The sequence below is a fragment of the Neovison vison genome, chromosome 3, assembly GCF_020171115.1.
Source record: "Neovison vison isolate M4711 chromosome 3, ASM_NN_V1, whole genome shotgun sequence".
NCBI lineage: Eukaryota > Metazoa > Chordata > Mammalia > Carnivora > Mustelidae > Neogale > Neogale vison.
In genome coordinates, this window is record NC_058093.1 from 137,487,178 (window position 1) to 137,502,073 (window position 14,896).

The 14,896-nt window shown below is 48.4% G+C and overlaps 1 protein-coding gene across 1 annotated transcript in view; it reads right to left on the minus strand.

Annotated features, from left to right (window-relative positions):
- Positions 1 to 368: 368 nt before the first annotated feature.
- TNFRSF11A (TNF receptor superfamily member 11a) overlaps positions 369 to 14,896 on the minus strand; it is a 49,926-nt gene continuing 35,398 nt past the window's right edge. Inside the window, exons 8-10 of the mRNA XM_044244385.1 lie at positions 13,817 to 13,869; positions 11,729 to 12,494; positions 369 to 717 (exon numbers count right to left, since the gene is read on the minus strand). Of these exons, the coding sequence (XP_044100320.1) occupies positions 371 to 717; positions 11,729 to 12,494; positions 13,817 to 13,869 (1,166 nt within the window). The 3' untranslated portion in view covers positions 369 to 370. The remainder of the gene's footprint in view (positions 718 to 11,728; positions 12,495 to 13,816; positions 13,870 to 14,896) is intronic.

Here is a 14,896-nt window from a genome sequence, read left to right on the forward strand (position 1 = left end):
CTGTGTCATCAGTTGATACGTGACTGTGGGTATCAGTAAATGCTCATAACAAAGGCAGGTGTTTGAAAAGTGCGGGGTTCTACAGAGTACGGCGGGCGCTGACCGTCGGGTCGTCCGACGCAGATGTACCGGGAGGGAGCGCAGTCGGGGAGCAGATCCCGGCCCCGCCGCGCCCCGCCCCGGCGCAGGTGCGAGGGCCCCGCCCCCACTCCCAGCCCGCCCCCGTCCGCGCGCAGGGCAGGTGCACCAGGCCCCAGGACGCGGCCCCTGTGTGCCCGCAGAGGACCGGCAGGAGGTCCGGAGGTCGGCGCCCACCCCCAGGCAAGGCGGCTCTGAGGGACGCCGAGAGCCGCTGCGGGTCCCCGGGTGCTCAGCGCCGCGCCCCTGCCGCGCCGGCCTCGGCCTCCCCCTGCTCCTGCACCGGCCGCGAGGCCTTGTCGGGCCCGGGGGCGCCGCGCTCCTGCAGCCCCCCGCTCGGGCGCGCGTCCAGGCCGGCGCACGGGTCGGGAAAGCGCGGCCCGAGGCCGGCGAACGAGTCGCAGCGCGGCGAGCTCTCCTCCTGCACCGGGTGGCCCACCGGCTCCCCCGCGCCGCTGCCCGGCCCCGCCGGGCCCTCCTGGGAGTTCTGGCTGACGTAGACCACGATGATGTCGCCCTTGAAGTTCATCACCTGCCCGCTGGAAATAAACGTGGAGTTACTGTTTCCAGTCACATTTCCTGCAGGGGGAGAAGGAGAGAGAAGAGGCAGAAGGTGAGTCATCGGTTCTTGGTGAGAACTTGGTCTTGTGAGGGAAGTTTCCCAAGGGAACAGGCTGTTCCAGCAGCGGCGTCCCCTCCGACACCGTCCCAAAGCGCAGGGACACTCCCAGCGGGTCCTTCATGTGTCAGCTCACCAGGCGCGCTGCGGCTGAGGAAGGAGGGGGGGAGAAGGCGAAAGAGAAGCAAGACTGTGGGCCATGCTCCAGTTTCGTCGTCTGCCACGCGGGACTCACGACCGGCAGGAGAGCACAGCAGGTGTCAGGCTGTAACAGGTGCGGCCGTTACCTGGGAAAGGGTGTGCGTGCGGCGATCCCCAGGCATCACACAGACAGTGGCCTGGCTGCGGTCGGATGCATCAGTGAGGGAGTGCGCTGCTGGAGGGAAGGTTATTGCTTGATAGGACCCTGGAGCCCAGGAGCCCAGCCTCCCCTGTGACCAGACTGTCACACCTCTGAACCTTCCACGGAGGTCCCTAACAGTTCAGCCCTGGAGGGCCATGGGTCCACCCAGGCTCAGTATTTAGCAGAGGTTAAATCAATTTCCTTAACACCTTTAACTCTTGGAACAAAAGAGATTCATAAGACTAAACTAGAAGAAAAGAAATCCTATAAATCACTCTTTCCTTCTGAACCCTGAGGTGTGTTTTGTCCCTATGGGGTTCTACCATCACCTCTTTGTGGGTGACTAGATTTGATCAGTCTTTAATTGGTGAGCCTTTTGGGAAACAAATACAAAGTTCAACAAGGGAAGTCGCTACTCTTATTACTCTTCTATTTTAAAAACGGGTATCTAGAAATGTCCCAGGGGAAAATGAATGCTATAAACCAAGCAGATGCAGAAATGTCCCAACACTCAGTATCAGAAACAGAATCTTTCATTCTGAGGAGAAGCCATCAAAATGGCTCCTCACTGTTAACGTCCTCATCTTTTGTTCTCAATTACTGTGACCCAGCTTCATAATAATTTATACAAATTAGCTTTCTAGCACTACTCCACACGAAGAGATTTCCCCCATATTTGGAAGGCAAGTTTTGGATAGTTTGACTAAAATACCAACAGTCTACAGGAAAATCCCATTGGGGAGACTTCCTTCCACCCACAAGGTACCTTGAGAGGAGCTGAGATGAAGACCCAGTGACCCAGGGAACTACATGGATTTTAAATGAAAACAGATGTCAAGTGTGAGCGACAAATCGGAAAGATTAATGACTCACGCTGTTTCTGTCACAGGCAGTTGTATGGGGTATATTTCAAGATGGTGGTGGCGATTTATTTGCCTAATAAGCCCCCCAGCAACATGGGGGAGGCCAGCTAGTGTTTCCATTCACCGGCTAGCTGGATCACTCCACGTCCTTTGGAATTTATCAGCAAGAGCTCCTTACATATGATGTACTCTACACTAGGGGTCTACTTTCTAGTATGTCTATGCCTTTTTTCTCCCACCAGTTACCAAGTTAGTTCTCAGTTGTTTTCACCAGGTGAACTCATTAGGAAATCTAATTAACTATCTAGTTTCTAACGTGGTAAGATGTAGATGGGATACAAGAGGGGAAGTGTTTCTGTAAAAATTCAAGTGAGTGCAAGGACCCAAATAAATGTGGGTCAGTCACTCAACGCAAAACAAAAGACAATATCCACAAATGGCTGGACTGGTACGGTGACACGGACAACAGAACTGTTGAAAAAAAGAAAACACATGAAAACTGCAGAAGGATCTTGCACTCAAATTTGCTTTGCCAATTTCTACAATTTCTCATTCCACACTAAAGACTGAGAGAGTGGAAGTTAAGATCATGAGGTTAATGTGGAAAAAAAAAAAAACTATCATCAGCCAACACATATGGCCCTTTACTAAAAATAACCCATGTGAATGTTAAGTTTTGCGTTTTAAGTTTAAAAAAATGCCCAAGACATGGGATTTGTAAATGACTTCTCCAAGTAACTACTGACCCTGGGCTGATACCAGGGCCTCTCCTGTGGCGGATGCGGGAGGAGTGGGCGCCATGACACTGACGTCCTCCCAGTGGAGAGATCACGAGTTAGTGAACAGACATCAAAGTGAGAAATTAACAACAGTATGAAGATACCATCAACATTCTATTCTAACTGAAACATACCATTTTTTAAAAAATAAAAGCAGCAATTGAAAAAGTTGTTTAAAGGTGTGATTTTCTGCATATAGTTCCTCTAGTCTGTTATTAGAACATCACTGGCTGCTGGTTCTGCTGGTCTCAGTAGAATGGAGAGCTACCCAGAGGGCATCGCTAGCCACTATGTGATTAGCTTATGGCTTTGAATTTAATCTCCCATCTTCTTCATCCTCTTCATACAGAGATTTATCCACTTATGTCATGGTACATGTGATTTCTCCCCCATTTTAATTAAAAATTTTTTTCCCAACAAATCATCCTCATGAATCCACTGTTGCTGACCTTCTTCCTGGCCAGAATCTTCAATTTGTCTGAGCTCAAGTCAAAACCCATTTTTTCTTATCATCTTGCACATCAAGATCTTGTTTAATTATGCACATTAAGAATTTCATCCCATGCCAATTTGCCTCATGGCAAACAATATCTTTGATATATTCCATAGGATCTATATTCTTTTTTTTTTTCCTCATCTAAAATGGAACTCAAAACTTTTCGCCTGAGATATATTTAAACATTTCAGAATCCTTTGACTCAGACTGGATCAAGAATATTCTTTTGGGGCTAGGGTAGAGACAGAATGGTGGGGATGGACAAGAACAAGGCCTTTAAATTCCTGACAATTAGGATGTAAAGAAAAGGTATCTAGAAGGAGTGTAAGATTCTAAAGCAATTTTATTTTTGGGGGGTGCCTGGGTGGCTCAGTGGGTTAAAGCCTCTGCCTTTGGCTCAGGTCATGATTCCAGGATCCTTGGGTGGAGTCCCGCATCAGGCTCTCCGCTCAGCAGGGAGGCTGATTCCTCCCCTCTCTCTGCCTGCCTCTCTGCCTACTTGTGATCTCTCTCTGTGTCAAATAAATTTAAAAAATCTTTTTTTAAAGCAATTTTCTTTTTTATTTTTAAAGATTTTATTTATTTATTTGACAGGCAGAGATCACAAGTGGGCAGAGAGGCAGGCAGAGAGAGAGGAGGAAGCAGGCTCCCTGCTGAGCAGAGAGCCCGATGTGGGGCTCGATCCCAGGACCCTGGGATCATGACCTGAGCTGAAGGCAGAGGCTTTAACCCACTGAGCCACCCAGGCGCCCCTTAAAGCAATTTTCTTTTTCACATTTCTTTTCTTTTTTTTTTTTTTTTTTAACTCAAGGTACAATTAATGACAAAGACGTCCTTCGATTAAGTCCGAGCGCATTCCGTCCATGCTGACTTTTAGGAGAGTAGTAAACTGACATAGACCGGAGTTCCTAAAAAAGTTCTACTGATCTGCCAGTGACAGTAAGTGGCAGCAGAGCCATCTTCAGGGGCACGTGACCTGTGTGCTTAATGGCGCCCTACCCTCAGAAGGCCATGCTTGATTTAATGCTCTGCTGTCATCATCTTGGACTTATTAATTTCTGCACATGGACACCTCATGTTCTCATTTTTCACTGGGCTCTGGAAATGATGTAGCAGGTATTGAGTGGCTGGCAGCTCTTAGGACTATTGCTCTGGGGTCTTCCCCCACATCGATGCTTTAATTTAGTGTGACTCATTTTGGAGGTAACCTCTTCTAAGTTGGAGATCTTTCAGTATTGCAGAAGTATTTGTGAATCTGACTTTCTGTTCCGATACAGAACTCGAGGTTTGGGAAGACACTGAGTCACAGAGGCTATCTACCGGGGCCACTGAAACGTGGATCCTTTGATATAGTTCCCTGATGCTCAAGCCACTTGTTATTTGCTATGGAAACATCTGACACCAACTTTCTGGTGTAGCACTGAGGCTCGTCCCTTTGAGGAAAAGTCTAGGATGGTATGAATGCTACCTCTGATGCTTTGCCTACAGCCTCGAGTTTTGGTTTCTTCAGAGTGCAATGAGAACCAAGCCACCTGCCAAGCAGTCTGAGTGCAGAATCCATCTAGAGCTGTCTTCCCTCAACGTTCACAGTTGTCTCACCCACCTCAGCTTCCACAGCAAAAACAGATTTTGGATTCACTCTTTGAATAGTCCAGAAGCACTGAACGGTTTTCACAGAAACAGTTCTCATGCTTTTCAAATTGACTTGTTTTTACCAGCTCACCAGTTTCAATGGGATCAGCTCACAGTCCTGGGGCAGGGAACAGCCATGGATTTAGTAAGGACAGCCATTCGCCAAGTGGGAGCAGAAGGGCCTGGGTATTCCTTAGGTGTGTGAGTGCTCCCAATCCAGAATTTACTGAGAGCTCCCCCACACCGGGCCGGCTGCACTGCGAACACCAGCTCCCGGCTACTTCGCATGGGGGCATTCCAGGCTGACTTCTTTCTCCCCCCTCCCGCCTCCACCACTGCCTTAAGAAGGGAAACTCTCAAAGAGCCTTCTTCTCTCATGGCTTGTCCTAATGCAGACTGACCCGCTAGTCACCTAGTAACGTCAATGTCATCCTAGTGTTGTGGTCTCTGAAGAGCAGAAGGTGCTCAGTGCTGACTAAAGGGATGAGGTTTCAGCGGCTGTCCAAGTCCAGCAGGGTAAGTGGGGAGGGACAGAGGAGAGAGCAGGGGTCTGGAAGCTCCGGTCTGGTCCTGCTTGGCCCACCCTAGCTGTGGGATTTGGGACAAGCCATCTAACAACCTCTCCAGATGTCGGCCTGATTGTTTGTGAAATGAGGATCAAGTTGCAAGCCCTGTTAGCCTGGCAGGTGTGGCCGCACAGAGCAGCACGGAACACCTGTTAAATGAAAGAAAGAGAATGAATGAATGAATGAACGAACGCCCGCAGGACGGTGTAGGGGTCAAATGAGGTGATGGGTTTGAAAATGCTGGGAAACTGCCGACAACAAGGCACAGGCGCGCTGATGCTGTTACTTCTCCTGGCAGGTGGAACTCCCAGGAAGAGAGATGGGAAGAATGTGCCGGGCAGTAATGTTCTTTTTCCATATGCGTGTCTTGTTGGAAGATCTCAACATGTCTTGAAGACCAAGAGGACATTTTCCTCCAGAAATCCAAGCAACTTTGGTTTTCTTTGCCAAACTAATTCATCATTATGACGGTCACTGGTTTGAATCCTCATCATATGGTTCTGCCCTAAAGCCCATGGTCTCGTCTCTCCTCACACAAGTCAGCGATGACTTGCCTGTGGCATGGACGTGGATCAAGGTTTAGAATGAGTCGGTAACAGCCTTCTTCTGTATACACCTCAGTCCTGAACTGTCCTTCTCAATAGCAAATAATTCCTTCTGATGCGCTTTCTAGCTTTTAGGACAGAAAGGTGTTAAAGGGCTAGGCAAGCAGACTGGAGAGGACGAGTCAGCGGGTCCCCATGTCAGCAAGCTACGTGATCATGCAGGCACTGTGGGGCCTCCTTTTGGGCACAGCTGGATGACTTCTGTAGTTGATATCTGCCCCAAAGGGGTAACTCTTTCCACTGAGGGCCAAGGAAGCCCTGGATTGTTCTGCGGTTGGGGAGGGGCCCAGCCCTTGTTGGCAGCTGGTAAGGGGAAATATGAAAAGGGAAGGAAGGTGTAGATGAGGCTTATTCAAGATGCCTTACAAAGGCCAAAGACTTTTAGTCTAGTCAGCCTCCAGGAGGACAAGGCAAAGCCCATCACTCCCCCTTTCCTTCCCTTCCTCGGCTGCCCTTCTGATACCTTTCCCCTGGTAGGCTGCCCCGGCATTGATTTTAACTTTACTGCCACTTGAGAAAAAGATGGGGCTGGAGGTATATGAAGGAAAGAACTTTCCTCCCAAAAGAACCGGGGAGAGTGAAGACAGTACCTCCTGGAGACAGCTGGGGGAAGGTCGGGGACTCACAGGCCAAGGTAGGCCTCACTCCCACAGACCTTAGTGTTCCTGCCCATGGAAACTTCTGGGCCTGGCCTGACCACAGCCCCTCACTCAGCCAGAGTAGTCAGCTCTCCCAGACCCTTATTCTGTGGCACACTGGAGGGTCTCTGACACACCGTGAACAGAGGAAATCAGTATCGATGGCATTGATGTAATGACAGCAGAGCAGTGGGATGAGGCGCAGGCCTCACAGGCAGAGGGTCAGGTGGGCAGCGTCTCCCCGTCTTTCAAGACAAGGTGACTGGGAATTGTATTTGAAGCTACCTAAAAGTGGGATATGAGAGCCAGAATGACACGAGGATTCTTATGAAATTAGAAATTTTGAAGAATTTCTAACATTTAAAATGGGTCGGTTGGGTTAACATTAAGACTTACTGGAACTTAACTAGCAAATTTTTAAGGTAACTCGAGAAGGTTAAAAACAGCATTGACATCAACAGAAGCAATGGACAAATGAAGTGTCCATCCTAATCAGAAAGACGTCTACACTTGCCTAAGTCCTTGCTTGACATGGCCCCTCCGTGAAGTCTCTCTTTCCCAGGCAGAGAAAACAAGCTTCACTTTAAGAACTCAATCTCAGAGAGAATTCACATTTTTAAGCAAGGTAAGGCACACTCTTCTTCCCAAAAGCTTATTATGTTGTTTAAAATGCGTAACGTGTGAATATTAAATCACATGAACCATAGCCAATAATACCACCCAATTGTCATGTAGATTTTTCTTCCAAGGAACAGAACTAAAAATATACACAAATACACTCCAACTACCCAGGCTAAACTGAGTTCTTTTGGAATTTTTTAAAAACTTATTTTATATTTAACCCATATGCTTCTCATGTGATTTTCCTTTTTATGGAAATGCAAGTGCTGTTTTAGGCATTTGGAAGAAACGGAGTATATGATGATAAAGGAAGGGAAGAAGTATTTAATAGTTCCATTCTGAATCATGCTTGAAAGTTACTTAGAATGGCTTACGAATGAAACTCTTCCAAAACGAGCCCCATTAGAACAGAGAGAAAGCAAGCAGGACTGAATTAAAGTATACAGTAAACACATTTTTTCATATATTTTGAAAGAATGCACTGACTTTCAGTACCAATGAATATTGCCAAATAACCAAATAATAAAACATCCTTTTTAACTTATAGGGTCAATGAGCTAACACTTGCCCTTATAGTACTTAGCTAAAAGCAAAACACAAGCTTGTGGATGGCATTCCAGCAAGAAAGAAAAGGAAGTTAGAACTAGATAGAGCATCGCCTATTGCTTGGGGGTTGGGGAGAGAAAGAGAAGAAAATTAAGGTAGGAGAACCTTTATCTGTCTTTTCAGGATGGAAATGGATGGTCAAAGATAGTTACTTCAAGAGAGGGGGACCCAGGGACGGGAGACCGACCGAGGCTAGGGGGACCCAGGGACGGGAGACCGACCGAGGCTAGGGGGACACGGGGTCAGGCGGTGCCTTTCAACCGCCAGTGCCCTGGGCTCCCAGGAATCAGCCTTGGCGTGTCACTGCCTCTTGCATGAAGCAGCTCACCTTGCCTCCTCCACCCAGGAGACTGAGGTCCATCCAGGAGAGCTCATGCCAGTCCTTCCATACCCTGCTTGGCCTCCCGCTCCCAGAAGAGACGGAAGATGCGGGAGGCTGAGAGTGAGTTTAGGGAACAGACAAGGAGGTATGGTCTCCTGTTCCTCTAGTTACCCATGACTCGCTGAATAAATGAGCTTCACACCCTGTGACTAGGCTGCCTTGGAGACACTGGAAAGATCAGGTGTGGAGAAGGTCATGGAAATTCCCACTGAATGGTGTGCTACCTAGAGCCCCCTTGTTGATAAAGGCGTGCACCAGCATGGCTCAGTGAGAAAGACAGAAAGCACACAGAAGTGGGGGGGAGGGTGCCCGCGCAGCCAGCACACCTGCCCTCCCTGGTTCAGAAGTAGCACTGGAGCAGCAACTTGAAGGACAGGAGGAGTGGGCGCTCTGGGAAAGCGGACAGTGTGGGTCCAAGGCAGTTCACACAAGCAGAAACACATGAAAGAGCAGAAGAGGCAGGTGAGAGATGACTGTAGAGAAAGGGGCTGGCTCTGGCCAAAACTTGGGTGGGGGGATGGGAGGGGAGAGCAGGCCGAGGGGTGGGGTGACAAGCGGGGCTGGGTGGGGAAGGCAGGAAGGGAGGGGTGCTAGGCCGAGGGGAAGAGGCAGCCTACAGTCCAAGGCCTTGCTGTCTCCAGTTACTGATTTCTTCAGTTGTCCATTCCCTGACCTCAATCTGTACTTGTTTTGTGGGGTTTCCCAGTCTCCAGGGCTCAGTAGACCCTCAGTAAAGATGTGATAGAAAAACAAATAGGAAGCTGCTGTTCATTGCTAACCGCTGTGGACCCCGTAGATAAACCCCTGTTTCCAGCTCAGAAGTGGCCAACGCAAGAATGTGGTTTCGGGAGCCGAAAGCAAGTCCCCGGCCACTACAGACACCTTGGCTGTAAGAAGTGATTCTTTCTTTCCCATGCACTACTTTTCTGGATACAGTAAGAATTCTCCAAACTCCAGGTGAAAGGATTTATTACCAAGGTGGCCGCCATCATGTCCTCAGGACAGTAATGTCAGATGTAAATTAGGAAATGGTTTTATAAGACATAGCCAAACACATGTTTTCCCCTTATTGGTCTTTGCATAATTCTCACTGTTCTTGGAAGGTTCTAACATTGCTGGAATAGCTTTAACAGTGGATATTATTTTTAAAAGTTACCCTTGTGGAACTGTTTGAAGAACCACCATTCTCTTCAAAGGGATGCTGAGAGCCCAGGAGCTACTCCTCCCTACTGAGGAAGTGCCCAATCGTGTCATTTTCTCAGAAACCGCTTGATTCGGTTGTGTGTGTGTGTTTAAATAACCCACAAATAAAAAACTAAAACCTAACCAAAAAGGCCACCTCCAGCGGCTTTCAGGAGATCAAACAGGATTAGGTTCCCTCTCATCTGTCACCCACGCTCCCCACTCTTTCACAGATTTTTATAGAACATAAATAATGACACTCTTATAAAAAAAAAAAAGACAAAAAAGCAATGATGAGAAAGTGCTATTTTGACCAGAAACCAGAAGGCCTGTTCATGTAGAAGTAATTATGGAGAGAACAGCCCAGCTTAAAAAAATCAATCTGGCCGCTGCTTCTCCTCAGGCGAGAATGAGCTCGGCCCTCTTGCTGGCATCCGCAGGCAGACTCTCCACGGATGTTTTGCATGGCTAAGCACCAGACGAAAGAGAAGAGAAAGCAGTGTAAACTTTCTGCAAATTAACACCATTTAGTTGATGACACACTTTCCCCCCTCCTTTCCTCCAGGCCTAGCTGTTTAGTGCGGGAGAAAGAAACGGTAATGAAAACCAGACTAGGGCACTGTTTTAACTCTTCGTAGGAGAGCACAGGTCTGGCTTTTGGCTGCACGGCACTAAGAGGGAAGAAGATCTCTTTAAATTTGGGCAACTCTTTCCTTCTAGCAGCTGCTGACTATGTGCACACAGTGGCTAACATCACTTTCCTGGTGTCACTCGCTGAAAAACTCGTCTGCCCCTGGCCATGGTACCAGGACACGGTCACTGCCACACTCAGCTGTGGCCTCCCCATGCCCCCAGCCCCCCAAACCTGCATTCTGTATGTCTCTATGACCAACAGATAGAAAATCAACCACGGAAAGAAGCAATTGAATTCTACAAAGGAACAGGAGGACCAAACATTTAGTTACGGAAATTCCTTGAAATCTTAAGGTGGAGGTATTCGAAAGGAAAAAAAACAAACCAACAAATCAGTTCTTGGGGGAAAAAAAAAATCCCCAAATGTATCTCCTCCTTTCAGCCTGACTGAGAACTGATGTTATAGAATTTACACATCAGTGAATTTGTATAGTTGCAGCAAAACCACCAAGCCTGGGAGACCGATGAAAGTACATTGTTCTGCCAAAAAAGCCAGGAGCCATCATCAACACCAGGCAGAAGAGTCTCCATTCAGGGCAGACTCTAGCTACCCCTGGGTTATAAAATAATTCAAACAGCAGCTGCCAGCACTACTTGCTGTCTAAATAAAGAGGCAGAAGCGAAGAAGAAAAGGCATCCCAGGATAAAGGAGGCCCGCAAATGGGCTCTCTTCCTTTTTTCTCTTTGAGGGTGGGAGGATTCTGTGAAGCCCCTTAAATAGCATAGACCCATATATTCCTTTTTCTGGAGCGAGTGTCTATAGCTGTCAGAAGATTCTCCAAGAGATCCCCGAGCCCCGGTGTGGTAAACAGTCCCCGAGCCCTCACCATCGGCGGCAGAGTTCCTTCTAGCTACAACATAAAACAGATGGTGTTTTACCCTTGTGCGGGGAAAAAAGTTCTACTATTGTAACTGGTGGGTTATGCATGCTCAAGCGGCACAGTAGTGATAAACCTCTACCACGATTTTCCATCGCAAAATGATCCTCCTGGTTCCCTACATGTACCACGCGCGGCGCTTGTAAAAGGGGCTTCGCCTACAGAGCATTCGAGGACAGTTTTACTGCATCGTTAATTAGGTATAGAACCCACAAGCTACTCTGAAGAAAAACTCATTAATTAAGGATTAACGAAACGATGCTGTTTGTCCCCCTGACCATCATAAAGGCTTTCTCAGGGGAGATCTGAGGTAGAGGCTGCTTTAAAAACAACACCAAACCCCAGCGATCTGAGGGAACACCTCAACATCAGCAACCCCGATGTCCACGCTGCCTTCGGAGGGTGGGTGCTGGGTGCGGGGAAGCGGACCGTGGGTGCTGGGCGCGGGGCACGGGGCAGCGAAGAGACACCCCCTGGGGTGGGGCAGGGTCACAGTCCACAGACTGCACGTGGGCGTTGAACCCAAACCCACCCTGCCAAGAGGCCTATCAGGAGAAAAGGTTCCAGGGGAATCTGCCCCGCGTTCGTGTCCTTCCCCAGACGGTCTGGGACACTGGCCTCCAGACGCTGCCCCAGGAACAGGCCTCTTGTCTCCGAAGCAAGAGACACACCAGGAGCATCACTTACCAGAGGCAGGCGGCGGGTCACTGGGGGCGCTTCCGGACCCGGGGCCTCCCCTCGCGGCTCCGGGAAGCCGGGCGTCGGCCCCGTCGGCGGGCTGGTCCGCCCCGTCCGCGGCATCCTCCGGCGGGAGGCCCATGCCCTGGGCGCACTGGGGCCAGGGGCCGCTGCTCGCCGAAGCTAGGAGGGGGTGCCGGGCCTCCCCGGGCAGGTTTCCGCAGTTTGCGCAGCCATCGGCCGAGCTGGCGCTGGCTGCCCAGGGGGGGCAGTGGCCGCCCTCCACTTCTTTTTGCAAGTACTTTTCGGAGGCCACGGGAGTCCAGTCAGTCCTGCCCAGGGGCTCTGCGAAGTGGCCGCTCTCAGAATCGGCCAGGCTGTCTGTCCCAGTGAAGCACTGGCTTAAACTGTCATTCTCCCCCACCTCCAGGGGCTCGGGGAAAGGCGGGGTGGACTTGCTCCCAGGCTGGGTGAGGAACAGCGAAGAGTCTGGGGTCCGGGAGGGCCTGTCCACATACTCGTCTTCCATGGGAATCTGCCGGAAGGGGTCCCCCTCGATCTCGCTGACCAGGGTGAGCATCCCGGCCTCCTGGCCTTGTGCACCAGGCCCGCCGCCTGCACACGCCCCCGCACAGAGACCGCCACCGGCGGGACAGCACAGATCTTCAGAGAACATCTTCTCTTCCAGAGTCAGCAGTAAGACACCATCACAAATTTCACGCTGACTAGAGGCCTCCCTAGGAGTGCTGCTGAAATTGTTGCCCGAGGACTCCTGCTGATGTAAATTCAGAAGGCAGAAGTATTAATGCCCAGAGTTATTAGAACATGTTTCTGCTAAACATGGCTGGAGATGGTTAGAGTAACTATTTCCACCACAACAAGTACAGATGGAAACCTCCTTATGGCACTTTGTGTTATTTAAGATTACAGAGTCAGGGAGAACCCTGAAATAGAATATGGGAACCAGAGAATCAAACTGCCTTTCAAACGAATAGCGTGTTCACACTGAAGCAAAGCAAAGACCTAACTCAAGTAACTTTACAACACGGTATTTTGACCATATATTCAATCTAAATTTAAAAAAAAAAGTAAACAAAAAAGGAACTCTAGTTAGCAGTTTGGGTTTTTTCTGTAGTATAGTTCAAACATTCTGAAACTACTTTCTGTGTATTCTGGCCTTGAGGAATTGAGTAAATATATTGAGAATAACAGGAACCAGGATTCGTCCTGTGAGAGAAGAAAGATTCAAATCCAGGTAAGGGAGAGACCGAATGAATCCCGTGGTGTTGGGACTGGACCTGGAAGAGTCAGGATGACCTCATGGTTTAAAATTTACATTTTAAATTCTATATATTTAAATATATCTATTGTCTGCGGTATCTATCTTTATTCCGCAGACAACAGATCTGTGAAACATGATGGGATAATCAAAGACATTTTTAATATCACATGTGGATCAGATAATAGTTTGTATCATGATTAAATATCTTGATTTTGATAAATGTACTATGGTTATATAGGAGAATGTGCTTTTTCTCAAGAAATCCACACGGAAGTATTTAAGGGTACAGGAGCATGATGTCTGTCATTCACTTTAAAATAGTCCCTGAATAAAAACACACACAGACCCACTTAGAGATAGCAAACGGTACTGCACTGTGATAGCGTGAGCACTTGGTGGGTCTGAGTTTAGGGTGTGTGGGAGGTTGGGTTTTTGGGGTTTTTTGGTACTATTCCTACTGCTGTTCTATAATTTTGATTATATCAAAATGAAAAGTTACCAAAATAACTAAAGAGTGGAGGGAAATGGCAGCTCCTTCCTCTTTGGCACCTGTCCTAGGCAATCAAGATTGGCGCTAGAACAACAAGATAAATAATGGATGCTCACAGATACGATGGGAAAAGGAAATACAAAGAAAAGAGCATTTACCACGGGCGCCCACTTGGGCTTTGGGGGTGGGGATCAGTTGGGATTCGAGGTTCCATCCCTCAAGGAAGGACCCTATTTACAGCGAAGCTCGAGGTTTGACTAATAACAGCCACATTGGCCTGAACCATTAAAAGGGTGTTAAGGAGGCTCTTAAGATTTCAATTTACCTTATTTCCACTTAGGCGGCCGCAAGCCTCATTGATCCAGTGCCACAAATTAGCTAGAAAAACAAAGTAAGGATAAGAACTTCATATTACTTCGTCTAACTCAGTATTATCGATCACTATGCCAGCTCAATATCTCTTTAAACACGATCCTCTGAAAGTCTTTCGGGGAGAGTCCCTGCGAGTGAAAACATTTAAAAGAAAAATCAACCAATTCAAAGACTCCTCCTCCCCCAAACAGAACCTTCTGATCTATGGAAAACAAAGTGTCCTCCACTACTGTTGCATGGAATTCCTCTGGGCACACTCAGAGCTGGAGGCATCCCCATTCCCTTCACCACTTTCCCGTGACTAGGAGGGCAGGATGGAGCTAGGCACTGCCGGGCAATGATGAAGACACAGGCCTAGGGCATTGCCCTTCCAGGAAACCGGCTCACACAGATGTACGCACATACGACAAAGGAAGAGTGCAGTCCCCGGCCAGAAGGCTGTCAGACCCCACTGAGTGCCGGGGGCCCCAAATCCTTTTCCACTCTACCCTGTTGCGTCCCAGGAGAAACAGTACGTTCTGTAGCATCCACAATGCACGTCTCCATTAAGTTTTAAAAACAGAAGTGATGGGGGCATTTGGGTGGCTTAGTCGGTTTAAGCAGCTGCCTTAGGCTCGGGTCATGATCTCCTAGTCCTAGGATTGAGCCCCAGGTGGGGCTCCCTGCTCAGGGGGTAGTCTGCTTCTCTCTCTGCCTCCCCCTGCTCATGCTCGCTCTCTCAAATAAATAAATAAATAAAATCTTTAAAAAAAAAAAAAAAAGGCAGAACTGCTTCGGCTCAGGTCATCATCCCAGGGTCCTGGGATCAAGCCCTGCATCGGGCTCTCTGCTCTGCAGGGAGCCTGCTTCCTCCTCTCTCTCTGCCTGCTTCTCTGCCTACTTGTGATCTCTGTCTCTCAAATAAATAAACTCTTTATTTAAAAAAAAAAAACTGATGTAACTTTAAAAAAGTCAAATCTACGAACTGAAAAAAAATCTATGAATTTATGTTCTACGAACATAAAAGTTTCCCTCCCTCTTCCACTGACTATTT